Source organism: Lepus europaeus, chromosome 13, assembly GCF_033115175.1.
Source record: "Lepus europaeus isolate LE1 chromosome 13, mLepTim1.pri, whole genome shotgun sequence".
NCBI classification, from domain to species: domain Eukaryota; kingdom Metazoa; phylum Chordata; class Mammalia; order Lagomorpha; family Leporidae; genus Lepus; species Lepus europaeus.
The window spans coordinates 52,108,020-52,126,304 of NC_084839.1; the positions used below are offsets into that span (position 1 = coordinate 52,108,020).

At 38.4% G+C, this 18,285-nt stretch overlaps 1 protein-coding gene across 2 annotated transcripts in view; it reads right to left on the reverse strand.

The window, feature by feature from the left end:
• Positions 1-1,066: 1,066 nt before the first annotated feature.
• The window catches only part of EFEMP1 (EGF containing fibulin extracellular matrix protein 1), a 65,943-nt gene continuing 48,724 nt past the window's right edge, over positions 1,067-18,285 (reverse strand). The window contains exons 7-11 of one of the 2 annotated variants that reach the window (XM_062209474.1): positions 17,347-17,466; positions 15,964-16,083; positions 10,102-10,225; positions 9,822-10,017; positions 1,067-2,324 (exon numbers count right to left, since the gene is read on the reverse strand). In XM_062209474.1, coding sequence (XP_062065458.1) covers positions 2,163-2,324; positions 9,822-10,017; positions 10,102-10,225; positions 15,964-16,083; positions 17,347-17,466 — 722 coding nt within the window. In that variant the 3' untranslated portion in view covers positions 1,067-2,162. The remainder of the gene's footprint in view (positions 2,325-9,821; positions 10,018-10,101; positions 10,226-15,963; positions 16,084-17,346; positions 17,467-18,285) is intronic. The other variant, XM_062209475.1, reaches the window with a different exon arrangement.

Below are 18,285 nucleotides of genomic sequence, written 5' to 3' on the forward strand. Positions count from 1 at the left end.
CATACTCTAAAGTCCTGCTGTGTGTGGCTGGTTGTTTACTCTGCTTCCATAGTTGCTCCTTGGTCAGGCCTGTTCTTTTTCCATGGTGTCTTTACTCCTTTAACTGCTAAAATCCTGCCCCCACAACTCTCAAACAAGGAGCTTGTGTTTTGTTCTTTGGTCTCTTGATGAACATTTGTTTTTTGATAATTCCTGCATATTTGGTCAACTCTTTGAGAGATGATTGTTTTACAAGAAAGCTTACTTGAGTTGATTCCATATCTTAGCTATGATATGGAATCATCTCAGATGCCCAACAACTGAAGACCAGATAAAGAAATTATGGTATATATACACTATGGAATACTACACTGCAGTAAAAAAAAAATCCTGTCATTTGCAACAAAATGGATGTAACAGGAAACCGTTTTACTTAGTGAAATAAGCCAGTCTCAAAAACACAAATACAATATGTTCTCCCTGATCTGTGGCAACTAACAGAGTACCTTTTGATACTGTTAAGGTACCTTTTAAGGTGATCCATAGGTATGAAATTGACACTTTGAGATGTGATGATTTTTAACAGCTCTTGTCTCGACTGTTGAGGTACAGTGGTTTTTTTTTTTTTCTTTTTTTCTTCATACAATTTGTTGAACTCTTTAATTAGTGTAGGGTTAACCTTATGAGTATAAAGTTAACTGAAAATAGATTTTTGTAAAACTAGAATGAGAATAGGAGAGGGAGGAGGAGGGGTGGAAAGTATCACTGTGTTCCTGAATCTGTATATATGAAATACATAAAATTTATATACCTTAAATAATTAAAAAAAAAAAAGAATGGTTACCTTGTGACAGACATTATTCATTTGTGCTTTGAAACTGGATGTAAGAAAAAAAATGGTAGTATGTATTTTTCTTTTTCTGGTGTGATTTTAATCGTCTTTTTGTTTCCTCATCTTTTAGTTTATATATTTATACTAAAAAATTAATGGGCATTATTTCTCTGACAGCTATAAATGATTTTTTCCTCAGATATAAAATTATATTAGCCATTATTAGCTACATTAAAAAAATCTTCAAAGACCAGGTGACATCTAAAAGCGTATTTATTTTTTACTTAAAACAATTTTTATTAAAACTATAATACACCAAAGTGAAGCAGTTACATTTTAAACAAATAAGAAGACATAAAACTTTTTCATAGAATTGGAAGGGAGAGTAATTTGCTTTAATTCACTGTCACTTTGGATGCCAGGAATAAAACCATAATTTTCTTCATCTGTGAGCACTTAGTACAAAGATTGAGAAAATTTCTTGTAAATTAGTGAAATTTAAGATTGCAACTTTATTTAGAAATTTAAACTTTCCCAGCAAAATACCTTTTCTTCACTTTGCTCCATGTGGAAGTTCTGAATTCAGTGATATAATTACATTTCCTGCATATGTTTAAGAACACATTGTGATTTAGGAAGAATTTATTTTCTTATCTTGTCTCCATAGATATTGCATCATAATCATCTTCTAGGGGATACTAATTCAATTCCGGAATTTTAGAAAATTTTGCTTTTTTTCATAATCAGTATTTTCTTACAAAATTAAAAATGTCCTATAGAAGCCATCATATTGTATAATACTGATTTATTACTATGTAGTAAGCAACCATCTTTAGACTGATCTTGAAAAGAAAAAAGACCAACACAAAGATAGAGTAGAGCCTCATTTTCTAAAGAAATATATTTTTATTGACTTTTTCCATTTTCTTACAAAGCGGTTAAAAAAACTCCTCCTTGCCCTTCCATGCTATTCAGTGTATGATGGCTGCCTCCTATGAGACTGTGGGTGGAGCTATGGTAAGTTTCCTTAAGCACCACGAAAGATCTTCATTTCTCGGTCCCACTTTTACAGCAAATAATCCAAGTTTCACCAGATAGTTTATGCTTAGCTCTCTTGAAAAAGACCAGTTTAGTGGATTAATGTCTAATTTACATACAGTAATAAAGACAAACTTTGAATCTTTACAGATTAAATGCCCACTTTATACCAGGGTGTAATTGTTTGAATTATGGGTGAGTGAAAAGTATATAGATGTAGATGTACTAGATATGTCTATAAATAAAATAGTGCTTTAAGGTAACAATATTCTTTGGCTGATTTAAAATGCCTATGGTGGACTCTTACAAGAGACTAAAATGCAAATGGCCCCACGATTATTGTCAATCGCAACACTGAGCTTGTGCGGAAGGTTCCTATGCTGTTGACTGTCAGCATCTCCAGATCCACGATGTATTCTCTGGGTCCTGTCAGTGACTTCACAAGCACAAGCATTGCACTGACAGGACTTGTTTGCTAAAATAAAAGAAAAAAGAAGGTGAAAGAGAACACTTTTTCTTGAATATTTTCTTGAGTATTTATTAATTATTAGTATAATTCTTATAAGAATAAGGAAAAGAATTTTGAGGTTGAGCTAAAACAGTTACTAGTTAGTCCTGTTTTGGTACCAAACCTTCTTGGTTCTTATCCCTTGTCTACCCACGGTCACTAGCTCCAAGTTACAAGTACCTGTTTTTAAAAGTTTTTTGCTTCCTATTCTTCTCTGTCAACATTTCTCTTCCCTTTTATTGAATAGCTCCAGCCTTTACAGAAACTAGATTTCAGGCCGGAATCTGATAATTTTTTAACAAGTACAGTACTTTCTTAACATTGTACACTTTTTATATTCTCATAGGTGAAAACCGAAAACCTACGTAAATTACAATAGAATGCTGTGAATGTCAGGCTCTATGGAGATCTGTGGGATTATAGAAGGGTGTATATACATACAGAAAAAGAGGAAGAACCCTGAAAATTGGGCGATGGCTTCTGATTGCCTGAAGAGAGTCACCAGGATAAATGGAAGTTTTGTAAAGCAGTACATTCAGGAGAACTGGATGCAGTTTCCTTATGATGAAGAATATGATGGGTACCCGAGAGCTGTGGGAGATGAGGTTGGAGTAGCAGGTGAGTAGATGTGTGAGTCTGGATGCTAACGGGCAGAAACATGGATTAGGAATTAGCAATGACCCCAAGAGTTGGACATTTAACCAAAGATAGAATGTGTATGTGATAAGACGGAGTTCCAGAAAAGGAGAACATTTAAGGAGAAGGCAGAGGAGAAATTGTTGAAGGAAGCTGAGAAGAAATGGTGATTCAGTAGAACACATATGAATAGCCCATAGCATCCAGTAGAGTAGGGGAGGATGAATTACATAGTTCCCTCTGGGTTTAGCAGAAAGAATGGCATTAGTGTCTTTTTTTTTTTTTTTAAAGAAATTTCAGTCCAGTAGTAGGAGTAGAAGACAGAGAAGTGACTATGAAGTGAGGACTTACAGATCATTATTACAGATTGTCTAGGGAAGGAAGGAAAGGGCAAAATCTGGAAAAAAGTTAAATGCATAGGAGACAGAGGAGAGTCTAATGGACAAGTTTCCAGAAGAGATGGAGTAAAGAAAACAGGAGCTGGGTTGGCCTTGATTGACAGAAGTAACTGTCTTTGGAAACTAGAAGGAAGCAATAGGAAGGGGGACACATGGTGTGTGTAGGGGTGTGGGATGGAAGCTTCGGGTAATTCATGCATGTTGGTCTCAATGGTTTCAGAACAATTACAGGTGAGGTCTTCTACTGAAAATAAAGAGAGTATGGAGACATTTATGATTAGGAACTGAAGAGAATGGAACTAAAGAAATATGAAAAAGTTATGGTATATTATGTTGAGCTTACTGAGGACTTATCAAAGGTGGAGACTAAGATTTGATAGTGCAATGTGAGCTGGGGAGGAACATAGAAATGGATTATAGGATTGATCCAGGATTACTATGGTGGCAGAGTAGTTCAAATGTCCACTAAGAAGTTGATATGGAGGCCAGCACTGTGGTTTAGCATGTAAAGCTGCTCCCATGACATCAGTTTCCCATATAGGTGCCAGTTTGTGTCCCAGCTGCCCCACTTCCAATCCAGCTCCCTGATAATGGCCTGGGAAAAGCAGTGGAATATGGCCCAATTGTTTGGCCCCTGCCATCCATGTTGGAGAGTTGAAGACTAGCATCATTTTGAAGGTGATCCTCTCTCAGAGAGAGGACAGAAAGTCAGTTACTGAATTTCTATTCAACACTGGGGACCAAGATTCTCTATGGAGCTGTTCTGAATGATTATAAAGCCCATAGAGCAGTCATGGGCCTTGGTGGCAAAGTAGAATGAAGTTGAAGATCATAGGAGATGAGATGGCTAGAGAATGGTAGACTGAGGTATGAGATGATTCTGATAGTGCCAGATGAAGTGTCAGAAAGTGAAAGTCTTCATAATTTAACCCCTCCTTCTCTTCTGAGGAATCCGATCCACTTACTACACAGCTAAGCCTTCAACTATAACATACTTCCCAGCACTTTGTATTTGAGTTCCAAGCCCACATGTCCAGCTGTCTACTCATCTCTACTTGGATGCCTGATGGAACTAGGATTTAATACATCCAAACTGAATTCATCACCTGCCCAACACTAGTTCCTTTTTCTTTGTCTCAGTAACTTGCAATAGCATTTACTATTGCTTAAGACAGAAAAAAGAAGGGAGTTATCCTTGGTACTACCTTTCCCTCTAATTTTAGCAAAGCAAATGGGTTATCAAGTCATGTATATTTTCCTCTCATCTTCATAAATCTACCTGTTCTTTTGACTGACAGCCATTACTGAAGTCCATATAATTTGAAATGCTAACTGGCCTCTCCACTTCCATTCTTGCCCTATTCAGATCCATGGTTTGCAGTGTAGCTGGAAATCTTTTTTTACATGAAAATATTATAGGGACTCCTCTTCTTGAGACCCCACTTGTTCTGTAAGGCTTTGTGTGATCTGGCCCCTGCTCTTCTCTCCTAGCTCATCTTAAGCCACTCTGCTTCTAGAACTTGGAGTTCCAGATTAACTGGACTTCTTTATATTCCTTTCATTCATTATTCTCCAATTTGTCTTTAAATCCACTTCTTCCAGGAGGCTCCTAGACCATAGTTGTCTTGGTTAGGTCTACTTGTTATACACTCATGATCCACTTAGAACTCTTGTGTTGTAGCACTAAGTGTCCTTCATAGCACTTGTTCAATGTCTCTTTTTTAAAGGTTCATTTATTTATTTGAAAGGCAGAGTTACAGAGGTAGAGGCAGAGAGAGACAGAAAGGTCTTCATCTGCTGGTTCACTCCCTAATGGCCACAATGTCTGGAGCTGGGCAGATCTGAAACCAGAAGCCCAGATATTTCTCTGGGTCTCCCATGTGAGTGCATGGGAGACTGCTTTCCCAGGGAGCTAGCAGGGGGTTGGATTGGAAGTGGAGCAGCCGGGAAAGGAACCCATGCCCATATGGGATGTCAGCACTGCAGGCTGAGGCTTTACCCACTATGCCACAGCATTGGCCCCTTATTCAATGTCTTGACTGGAAGCTCTACTGGGGAAGGAATTGGCATGGTTTTATTTACTATTTTGTCTCTAGAATCATCCAGGGTTCTTGTCTCTTGTAAGCAAGAGGTGTAGATCATAATAATTCACAATTACCAACAATAATTATAAAATTAATTGAATCAACATGCAAAAATATTGACTGAATTAATTCATTTAAAAATATTTTTTGAGGGCCAATATTGAGGCACTTCCTGCAATGCCAGCATCCCATATATATTCCATCTCAAGTCCCAGCTGCTCTGTTTCCAATCCAGCTCCCCACTAATGGCCTGGGAAAGCAGCAGAAAATGGCTCAAATACTTGGGCCCCTGCACCCAATGTGGGAGACCCAGATGGCGTTCTAGGATCCTGGTTTTGACCTGCTCTAGCCCTGGCCATTACAGCCATTTGGGGAGTGAACCAGCTGATAGAAGATCTCTCTCCATTTCTGTGTCTCTCTGTAACTCTACCTTTCAAATAAATAAAAGAAATCTCAAAAAAAGATCACTTTCTATGTGTTCAATAAAATTCTATATGCTGAGGTTAGAAGAGTGAACAGAGGGGCTGGCATTGTGGCACAGCATTTAAGCCACTGTTTGCAACATTGGCATTCTATATTGGAGTGCCAGTTCATGTCCTGGCTACTCTGCTCCCAATCCAGCTTCCTGCTCATGCTCCTGGAAAGGCAGCAGAAGATGGTCCAAGAACTCAGGCCCCCACTACTTATGTAGGAAACCAGGATTGAATTCCTGGCTCTTAACTTTGGCCTAGCCCAGACCTGGCTGTTGTGGCTATCTGGAGGGTGAACCAGCAGCTGGAAGATTTTCTCTTTCTCTTTCTCTTTCTTCCATTCTACCTTTTAAGTAAACAAATAAGTCTTTACAAAGAAAAGCAATAGTGAACAAACAAGCAAGTACTCTAATTATGGTCACATTCTAGTGGATGACAATAAAATGAACAATAAGCTGGGTAGTGATAGGGCTATGAATAAAAATAAAACCCAGTAAAGAAGCACAGATCCTGTTTGGGAGGGTGGTTGTCATGATACTCTACCATCAATATCATATACTTTTTGACAATATGTCCCCTTCAAGGGAAGAAGCTTTTCTAAATAGGCTCTTGAAAGGAATATAAATAGAATCCTATATTCCACATACCCTTCAAGGATCAGGCCAACTCTTATGGCTACCAAAAAACCTCTTGGGGGCAGGCATTTTGCATAGCAGTTAAGTCACTGCTTGGGATGCTTGAATCTCATGCTGGAATGCATGGTTCAAGTTCTGGCTAAAATTTAAAATAATATAAACACCCAATAAATTCAAGTTATTTAAAATTAGTTAATTTTTGAAATAAATTGTCTATTCTACTTCTTCCCAGCTTCCTACTAATGTGCACCCTAGGAGATTTCACGTGATAGCTCAAATACTTGAGTTGCTGTCCTACATGGGAGATTAGGATTGAGTTCCAGGCTCTTGGTTTCAGCCTGGTCTGGTCTGTCATGGGTATTTGGAGAGTAAACCAGCAGATGGAAGATACTCAATCTTTATGTCTCTACCTTTCAAATTAAGTGAAAAACAAGCAAATATAAAAATTTAAAAAGAAACCCTCTTTGACTATACCAGCCCATGTTAATTTTTTGATGACTTTAGACTATAGCACAAAGTTGTCACTTCTCTTTTATTTATTTATTTATTTTTTTGACAGGCAGAGTGGATAGTGAGAGAGAGAGACAGAGAGAAAGGTCTTCCTTTTTGCCGTTGGTTCACCCTCCAATGGCCGCTGCGGCCGGCGCACCGCGCTGATCCGAAGCCAGGAGCCAGGTGCTTCTCCTGGTCTCCCAAGTGGGTGCAGGGCCCAAGGACTTGGGCCATCCTCCACTGCCTTCCCGGGCCATAGCAGAGAACTAGCCTGGAAGAGGGGCAACTGGGATAAAATCTGGCGCCCCAACCGGGACTAGAACCTGGTGTGCTGGCGCCACAAGGCGGAGGATTAGCCTGTTAAGCCATGGCGCCGGCCACTTCTCTTTTTAATAGTTGTTAAATTTTGCTATACAGTAATATTTAAAGCTCTTTGAAATCATGAAGTATGCACTTCATGTCTTTGTAATTTGATATCACAGCACCTAGCATGAGCCAATCACATATTAGGTGCTTAATTAAGGTCTATTAATTGATTTTACGCATTTTTTTGCTCAAGTGGAATTTAAGTGGGCAAATTTTGTAGGATTTTATCCAAGTTTTTTTTAATTATGTGGTAAGAAATAGGAAATATCTATTTTTATTTTTATACTTTATCAATTATTAAAATTATTCAATTCTGGACATATATTGGTAATATTTTATATCATTCATGAGAAATAGGATTTCATTTGAGGAAAACACTTTTATTATTTCTTTTTGAAAATATCAAGTCCATAAATACAGATATGAATCAAATAACTTCTATGTTTATTGGGGTAAAAAAGTTTGACCTTTGTTTAACTGTTTGCTATTTCTGCTAGGAAATTTTATTTTCTTTAATAATTATGGCTAAGAATTGAAAGTAGAAAATTATTTTTAAAGATTTTTGAGATGAACTTATTTTATAACCATAATGTTACTTTTTGGGTTTGAATTATTTAATTGATATTGTCTGGTGCTGGTGTTGTGGCACAGTAGGTTAGGCTGCTGTCTGTGACTCTGGCATCCCTTATGGGTACCAGTTCAAGTGTTGGCTGCTCCATTTCTGATCCATCTGCCTGTTAATATGCCTGGGAAAGCAGCAGCAGATAGCCCAGATACCTGGGTCCCTGCCACCCACATGGGAGACTCGGATGGAATTTTGGGCTCCTAGCTTTGGCTTGGCCATTTGGGGAATGAACCAGCAGATGGAAGATCTTGCTTTCTCTCTGTCCCTTTCTCTATAACTCTGCCTTTCAAATAAAAAAAAAATTTAAAGAAACTTCTTACAAATACCTAGTGTGTTTCAAGCTTAAAATATCAAACCTCATTACATTCCATCATCCCAATTTTATCTGTAAAGACTTATGCTGAGCAATAAGTATAGCATTTATGGTAACTTTGAAATTAGCATATTGTTGAAATATTTGCAGACTTGAAAATTTCGGACTTAATGGGTTGAAGAAGCTTTCTCTTTCCTATTAGGACAAAACTAATAGTAATAGGTTGTATTCTGGGTTGCAGTTTTCAGAAGCTGGTCATGAGAAATTAATGATTTCTAATTTACCGGCAAAGAAATAGAGTCACGTAACTCGAGCTGGAAGGGAAGTTAATATATCAAAGAACAGGATAAACGTGTAAACATTAAAAATCTGTAAGCTTTAGCACAAGGATGAATTTCTCAATTTACTTTCATATTCTCAAAATGAAATTTTGACTTTAAAATTTACTTTCATATTCTCAAAATGAAATATTGACTTTAAAATTTAATCAAAAGTGAAGAGTGCCCAAAGAAGTTTTGAGAAAATTGTATCTGGATGAATAACATCCTTAGCATGAAATAGTTACAGTAACCCTACAAACTGCTTGATGGGGTGCCATCATGTTCATATTGGGTGGTGAGCCATATTTTAAAATATTTCAGAACCTTATGATAAAGTGAACTTGCAGATATATTGCAGGGGAGGCTAAAGGCTGAGACACAGGATCAGGAAGATCAACCCTGGAGCCACTGAAGAGACCAAGGAGGTGACAGGAGCAGTTTAAAGGTTTAAAGCAGCTTAAAGGAGCAGTTTAAAGTGGGGGGCGTGGGGGAGAAGGAGAATGGGCAGCAAAGATGACCCTGGAGACACTGTGAAGAGAGGAGCAGCAAAATTCAGAAGCTAGATTTCATATTGGCAAGGTCAGAGAAAGGACACACGGTAGGCAAGGATGGCACAGCTCTTGACAGGTACCATTCAGGGAGGTGGGGCCGCTTCTCAGAGGTTCAGGTTTCAGTTTTGGTTTGAATGTAAATTCTCTTGTGAATGCAACAATAAGGAATTAATGACATTTGAAAATGTCTGCAGGAATTATTTTTTTCTATGTACGGCCAAGTGTCACTGACTTGTGATTTGTGGTACGTAGGGATATGTGTGTATGTATAGACTTGTTCTTTGGTGTTCCCACCAAACTACAGTAGAGTTTGTAGCTTAGCATCTGAGTGACTTTAGGGAAGCTGATTAATCTCTCTGAATCTCATTTGTCTCTTCTGTAAAAAATGGAGATCAACATTACTATCCACCTGACAGTGTTAGCAAGAGGATTAAAAGAGAGAATGTATACTGAAAGGCTTTATACAAGGTCTGAACACAAAGCTCTTTCCTTCCATGTGAATGCTACCCAACGCCAATAACCACAGCAAACTTCCAAATTTCTCAGTAGCTAATGCAGTTTTCAGGATACTTACTCTTAGGTAGAACTCTCCGTTTTCATTTCCAGATTTAATCCGAAAAGTATTGATAGTGTTGGCATAAATGGTTGTGGCCTGTATCTGGAAGATGTCTGATGGCACCGACCTGTCCGATCGAATGCTCATGTATTTGTAGACTATAGACTGGGGCAGATCGCGACACATAGCATTCGAGACAGGGCAAACACATCGGCTGCAGAGACAAACAAAAGTATTCACCACTTTGGCTTAGGAAGATCAGAAAATTCTCACTTTCGAAAGCTCTGATGTTTCTTACTTCTCTGATGTTAGGATGTAGGGATCTTGACAGGGATTTCGTGGGTAACAACGGAAGCCACCATGATAATTCCAACACATTTCATCCTCCCGGCATTCATTTGTGGTCTCACACTCGTTTATATCTGTAGAGACATAGGGGCAAAGAGTTTACTGATTTATGGAAACTGTGTAAGTGGCAGATTCTGGTTCTCAAGTATGGTTGTGTGGGAATCTGGACTGTGTTAATTGTCTCATCCACAAGACTGGATGGAACCAGACTGGACCAAATTCAGCTAAGCCATTCTTGATTTAACAATGTCATTTCATGACAGTTTTTCAAGCACCTATTGTTCATCTGTTGAGTTTAAAGCCAAATGCTAATTATAGCCTCTGCTTGTATAAAAGTAAAAGCCACCAGTGCCTACCCTCAGGGAGATTATAATTTAGGTGGGAATGTAGATATGGTAACAGTTATTTCTAAACTAAGATGGAATTAAATAAAAGGTAGGTAGGTAAGTGCACTGGAGGATTTGAATCAGAAATGATGAAATCTGCCTGGTGATTAGGGAAGGCATTGCAACTTGGTTTTAAAAGGTATCAGGTGGAGTTACATGGATGGGGTAGGGAAGGCTTTCCAGGCTGAGAAAGCAGCAAGCAAATATAAAGAAGGCAGCTCATCATGTCTCAGGAGCCGAAGAGAGAGAGAAAGGCAAGAAATGTGGATTCAGTAAGGGGCAGCATTCTGGGGGAGGGCTGATTCTCTGGGAGTGGATTGCACATCTAGAGGAAGCCCAGCACAGAAGTGAAGCGTGGGTAGAACATGCGTGGGTAGAGAACGGGGCTGTTAAGGGCAGTGTGGAAGAAGAGGAGTTAAGGAAAAGGCGGTCAGTGGTGTCAGGAAAAGGCAGTGCAGGAGAGGGTCCCGGGAAGAAGGGCTGTGAATAGTCCAGGATGGACAAGGATTGACTTCAGATCTGAGAACTAGAAACCCCTAAATGACAGCTGAGAGAACAGTTTTACCAGTTTATCCCTTTACATTTGGATTGTCATTTATATTTTATCCAACATGAGTCTTTTCTCATTTTTCCCCATAATTGAATATTTTCATTCATTTATTCACTTATTCCTTAGTAATTTACTCAATCCTTGCTGCAAGTCATATGTGGTCAAGATGCTGGGATGAAAACTGTGCTTAAAAACCCCACTACCAACCAACCCCTTTGGGTTTTTCCTCTCTTGGAGCCCCCATCCTGGCCACTCTGCCAGGAGGTCTCTGACTTAAATAAATCTTGCTTCTCTCTCTCTTTCTCTCTCTCTCTCTCAAAAAAAGGGTGGGGATGCTAGGATGTGATTTCCTTTGAATCCTTGTACCTCATATTCCCCTTTTAGGAATTTTATTATTTTCTGCCTTGCATTATTGAAATCTGTGACTGTCTTAATCCTTCTATTGGCCTGTAAACTAAGAGTTGTTGTCCTTGTCTTTTTACCCTTCCACCAGCTAGCATTAATCCACTGGGGCACCTGATGCTTAAGCAGCATTAAATTCAACTAAGTTGCTCCTTACACAAACTCTGTGGAGATGGGTGAGAAATATATTATGTCCTTTTGATATGGAGGAAAAGCAACTAAGGGTTCAGTGGTTGGTTCAGGTTCCTTGGTTCGTGACAAGCATCTTTCCATTGAAAGGTACTCTAAGAATCATTCCATGTCTTGGCTTTGGAGAAATACTTCTTTTAGCCTCCAACTAATTTATCTGGAATTCCTGAGGAGACTAGAAAAGCCTGTGCAGTTTCCAAGAGTTACAAGAAGAGTCTTCTTGAAGTGGCTATGGCTGAAGGAAGAAAACTCAGATTCCTCAGAAGAAATCACAATTCACTTTTCCTTCAATATTTTTACTTTAAAAAGGATGCTATTTAGCTACAGAGAAAACTCAAACTGGTTAGTTATGTGGAATCTAGCAGCAACCAAAGGAAACTTTATGTTGTACTTTTTTTTTTTTTTTTTTTGACAGGCAGAGTGGATAGTGAGAGAGACAGAGAGAAAGGTCTTCCTTTTTGCCGTTGGTTCACCCTCCAATGGCCACTGCGGCCAGCACATCTCGCTGATCCGAAGCCAGGAGCCAGGTGCTTCTCCTGGTCTCCCATGCAGGTGCAGACCCCAAGGACTTAGGCCATCCTTCACTGCACTCCCGGGCCATAGCAGAGAGCTGGACTGGAAGAGGAGCAACCGGTTCAGAATCCGGAGCCCCGACCGGGACTAGAACCCAGTGTGCCGGCGTTGCAGGCGGAGGATTAACCTATTGAGCCGCAGCGCCAGCCTTTTTTTTTTTTTTTTTTTTTTAGTTACAAGCTTCATACATTTCATAATTACAACTTTAGGAACATAGTGATTTTTCCCACCATGCCCGCCCTTCCACCCATACTCCCATCCCTCTTCCTCCTCCCTCTCTTATTCCTACTCATTTTTTACTAAGATCTATTTTCAATTGATTTTATACACATATGATTAACTCTATCATAAGTAAAGGTTCAACAAATAGTATGAAAAAAGCTCTTCCTCAACAGTCAAGTCAAGGGCTGTTCAAAGTCATTGCTTCTCAAAGTGTCAATTTCACTTCTACAGAATTTCATTTATTACCTATATTAATTTGGAACGTAGAATAATCAATACCTTCATTATTCTGGAATGTTTTTCAGAAAGTAGGAGTATTAAATACTTGATGAGTCTGTGTGTGTGTGTGTTTTCTTTGTCTCAGTCTTTCTGTTACCTCCTCCCCATCCTCCCCCCGCCCCTGCCGTAGTGATTTCATTTTTGCAAGCCTGTGGAAATGACAGGAGTTACTTCAAACCCATAATAAGCCTTTTGGAGGAAGGTAAGAATCCAAACCTTTTCAATTTTACTTTATGCTTGTGGACAAAGCTCAGAAGGGATTGTTTCAGTAAGGGAAAGCAATTGCTTTATACTTTAAAAGAATGTAAGTCTCTTCCCCAACAAAATCTTCTGGCTTAACCAAATATTCTAAAGTTGCATGTCTTCAACTGTTAACACTCATGAACCTCCCTCTTGCAATTTCAATGCATTTCTCACCTTTAATTGTAACAGACAGAAATATTTTCAGACATACAGACTATGGCATGTATTATCCCCCTGCACATTAATTTACTTCCTTTTTTCTTTGAGCATCAAATCCATTTATGATTAGAAACACAGAAACATTTGTTTGAAGGGCTCTGGGGAAATTGGTTAAGATATACCTCCCACTGGCTAACATTTTTCTGCATGTAATATTTATGTTAAATTCACAATTAGGTTCAGTAAATAAGCCCATTTGGTGTGCAATGTTTTCCCAGAATTAACATTTACAGTTTCTAGTAACTCAGAAAGGGTTGTAAAGATGCTCATCATGTAATGAACAACATTTTGATTATGCTCATATCTAGTGTTTGGAGACTATTTGAATAATCATATGCATACCACAAAATCCCAGGTCATGGATATTCCTTTGAGTTAATATTCTCCTGTAAAATAATGGTAAAGATTGGGTCTCCCCAATGTCTCCTTTCCTTGATCTTTTCCTTTCTTGTGCTCCTCATTCCAATTCTGATTTAAAGAGGCTCTGGAGCAGGTTGACTATTAGTCATTATATTTCTAAGTAAATTTAATAAAGACACTTTGAATTGTTCAGGCTTAGTCTACTAATTATTTTTACATGTTATCCAACTTCGTTTCTACAACTTCCTTTTCCAAAGGAGAAAGCGAAGGCTTAGAGAACTCGATAATTTGAATATAGTTCAGTTAGGATTTAAGTTAAGTTTTCTGGCCTCAAGTTAGGTCACTTTTTTTTCTTACCCTTTCACTGCTTTCTATAAATTAAATGTATGTAGTAGCCTTTCCAGGATTGTCTACATTTTTTGTTTTACCTGACAGTCTATTTCCTGTTAAAGCAGTTTTACTTTATAGGAAGCTTTTATTTAATAAATATACATTTAATAAGTACAACTTTTGGATAATAGTGGTTCTTATCCCCATACCCACCCTCTTATCACCAAACCATCCCACCTCCTACTCCCTCTTCCATCCCATTCTTCATTAAGATTCATTTTTAATTATCTTTATATACAGAATATCAACTTTATACTAAGTAAAGAGGTCAACAGTTTGCACCCACACAGACACACAAAGTACAAAGTACTGTTTAAAGACTAGTTTTACTGTTAATTCTCATAGTACAACACATTAAGGACAGATATCCTACATGGGGAGCAAGTGCAGTCATGAGCTGCCAAGGCTATGGAAGCCTCTTGAGTCTACAAACTGACATTATTTAGACAAGGCCATAATCAAAGTGGAAGTTCTTTCCTCCCCTCAGAGAAAGGTACCTCCTTCTTTGATGGTCCCTTCTTTCCATTGGGATCTCACTCACAGAGATCTTTCATGTAGGTCATTTTTTTGCCACAGTGTCTTAGCTTTCCATGCCTGAGAAACTCTCATGGGCTTTTTAGCCAGATCTGAATGCCTTAAGTGCTGATTGATTCTGAGGCCAGCGTGCTGTTTAGGGCATTTGTCATTCTGAGTCTGCTGTGGGTCCTGCTTCCTATGTTGGATCATTCTCTCCTTTTTAATTCTATCAATTATTATTAGCAGACACTTGGTCTTATTTATGTGATCTTTGACTTAATCCTATCTTTATGATCAATTATGAACTTAATCTGATCACTTTGACTAGTGAGATGGCATTGGTACCTGCCAACATAATGGGATTTGGAATTCCATGGCAAGTCTGTTAAAATAGTTTTACACTCATTATAGCATTGAAGGTAGGAAGAGAAGGATGCATATTTTCAGGTCTTCCTGAGAGAGTTTGAAATCATATCAGTGTAGAGAACTGCCTCTGCTACTTATGTGTAGATGTGAAGATTATCTGAGAGCTGCTTTTGAAACTGGATCCAAGGCCATTAGCTTTTTCTGGATGAATAGTTTTTTCTAAAGAATTCAGAAACCCTAATTTTCATTTTAATACACATCAGGATGATTTTTCTCAGCACTTATATTGCCATCCAATTTTTTATACAGGTATTTTAGAGAAATGAAACTGGCTTAAGGTATGCTAATTCACATAATAAGCTTAGATTCTAAATTCAAACTCTTGGTGAAACATTTTAATAATAGAATCTTTTCTGATAAATAGTTGGAAAGATCTATCATAGAGATCATATAGGCTATATGAAAAGGATATCAACATGTTACTAAAATTACTTATATTTTAAGAAATAAAAGCTATTACTTAAATTTCAAGGAAAGTCATTGTTAACACTGAATTTTTTAAAAAGATGTATTTGAAAGGCAGAGTTACAGATTAAGAGAGGGAGGGAGGTAGGGAGAGAAAGAGAGAGAGAGGAATCTTCCATCTTGAAATAGTCACAATGGCTAGGGCTGGGCCAGGCTGAAGCCGTGAGCTAGGGGCTTCATCCAGGTCTTCTACATGGGTAGCAGGGGCCAAATACTTGGGCCATCTTCTACTGATTTCTCAGGCCATTAGCGAGGAATTGGATTGGAAGTGGAGCAGTCAGGACTCCAACTGGTGTCCCTATGGAATGCAGGCATTGCAGAAGGTGGCTTAACCCAGTACACCACAACTCTGGCCTCTGATTCTTCTTTTTGTGATATATATATATATATATATATAAAATTATATATATAATTATATACATATATTATATATATATATATATCTCATGATGAACAGTGAAAGAAAAAGCTCAAGTTGAAGTTGTATATTCAGAGTGGGGGAAAAACAAAAGTCCAAGGTAGAGAATCCTATGACTTTCTCCCTGCTCTTCTTGCTTAAAACAGAAAACATATATGATAACAATAAGCTTACCCTGACATGTTCTACTTCTCACCACTTGGTATCCCTGTGGACACATACATGAGAATTTCCCAGGTTCATTGACACACTGATATTGACACAGGTAGCTTGAGGTTCTGCATTCATCAATGTCTGTTGAATCAGATAAGAGTGAGAACACAGAGTTGAAAAGCTTACATGCCACTACTTCGGTAATTTTGTTTTAGATGAGCTCAAGAAAGTAAAAATATCACAAACTCCAAAACAGAAATGCGGCTCCAGGGCAGATTCTAACAATATCAGCTCATTTCCCTCTATAACTTCATAGCAGAAGGAACTTTTCTTACCATCAGTTTTACTGAATCATTGCTGACGGTTTGGCTAATTCTGGACCTAACTACACCAGCCAAATAGCCTGAATGAATTGGCTTTTGTTTGACACTTTTCACATTGGGCTCTGTAGACCCACCCAGGATGTAGATTCATGCTTGCCTTCTCAGAAATTGGGCGACTCTGCTGCTGAGTTCATCTGATCTTTGAACTCCAAGTCCCATCCCTGTGAAAGCTTCCAGAGGTGACATCGTGGCAGGATCTGGCTTTCAAGGGGAAATAATGCTTTGCATTTCTGAATAGGAATGTCCATGTAGGTTGCTCAGAAAAGCAGAGGCAGCTGTCCAGAGCCAACCCTTTCAGTTACAAGCAAAATGGCATGATGTGAGGCCTCCTGGCCTTTGTGGCTCCAAGTGAGGCTGACAGGAGCCATGAGGAGTCAGGGACATCAAGTGTGCATGGCAGCCCCCCCAGGGTGCCTTAAGCCTTTTGAATTACCAAGGGAAGATGCACATGCGATGGATGCTGAAGGTTATCCATCCTGTTAAATGACCCTGTTTTCACTCGTGTGGAAAGGGAAGCCCAGGCAGTTTATGAAACATGCTGCAGTCTCACCAGAATAAGAGTAGGAGCCAGGGCTCTAGTTTTTGATTGTTCATGATATGCCTTCGGCTGTTCTCAAACTTGAACGGGCAGACCTGTCATCCAACAGTTGTGTTAAATGCGGATTCTGACTTTACCAAGTCTGGGCTGGGGCCTGAGATTCTGCTGATTTCTTATAGGCTCTCATGAAGTACCCATGGCTCCTGCTGATCATCAGGTCACACTTGCAGACACACGATACTAGAGCACCCTTTCTAGTGATTAGACCCAGCCTACCACTGATATTTCAGTTATTTTCTTTCTTCCCCTTTCTCATGGTAATGTATTAAAATGTCATTGTTATAGTTGAACAAATTAACTGGATCTTGGAACAGAATTTCCTTGTGTAAAAATCTGTTTTCTTTAACAGATACATAGTTAGATGAAACAACAGAAATGACACAGATTGTACTTTTATTGCATATTATTTGGAAAATAGTTTACCTTCACAGTTGAGTCTGTCGCTGCTTAACTCGTATCCTTGATTACACTGACAGATGAATGAACCAAGAATGTTGTAGCATTGCTGAGCACACTGATTGCTGGCATCACATTCATTTATATCTGAAGGGAAAGGTTTTATATAGATTTATGTCTCTAAATCTATTCTTGCTGCTTTGTACCTATATCATCCGATGATAAGTAATTCCCTAGTTGAATTCTTTGCCCCGCAGAAGCTCATTGGAGAACATCCATTTGGTTTCATATTTGTTGGAACAACTTCAAATGTCTGTCATTTACTTCTTTGAGAAATACGAAAATATTTTTTCTAGGAATATCAGTTTGATGTTTGATGAATCTTCTGAAAAGAATTTAATGCTCCTAATAAATATACATTCCTGTATCAATTTTCTTTTGTTGTTGTGTTAGATACAAAATTCCAAGTCTATAAATAATTGATATAAGACACTCATACTGATATGGTCTCTCAGCATGCTGTGGTGAAGATTTATCTGTGCTATTTATTACTTTTTAAATGGTTTCTGTTAAATTCCATTACAATTATAACATAAGCCTTTGAGACCCATACTGTGTTGTGCAATGCTCTGAGGCACTGAAAATATTGGGAAAAGGCATTTTTCTTGCACTAGATTCTTTCCATGTCATGCCAATCTTATAATTGTGTACCGTGACATTGCATTCTAAAAGAGGGGAAGCAACATGTAAAAATCAGATGTGCTTTCAGTGGAAAGTTTATGTACTTGAACTTTCAGTAACCCCTTTGGCACCTTCAGCATTTATAGCACACACTGTTGACTAATTGGTGTGTGTATTTCAATTGATCTGTAGTTTAGAATATTTTTCTGGATGCACCCATAGAGGAGAACTAGAAGCAATGTTTAAAATATTTTCCATTTATAGAGCTTTCCATTTACATAGCTA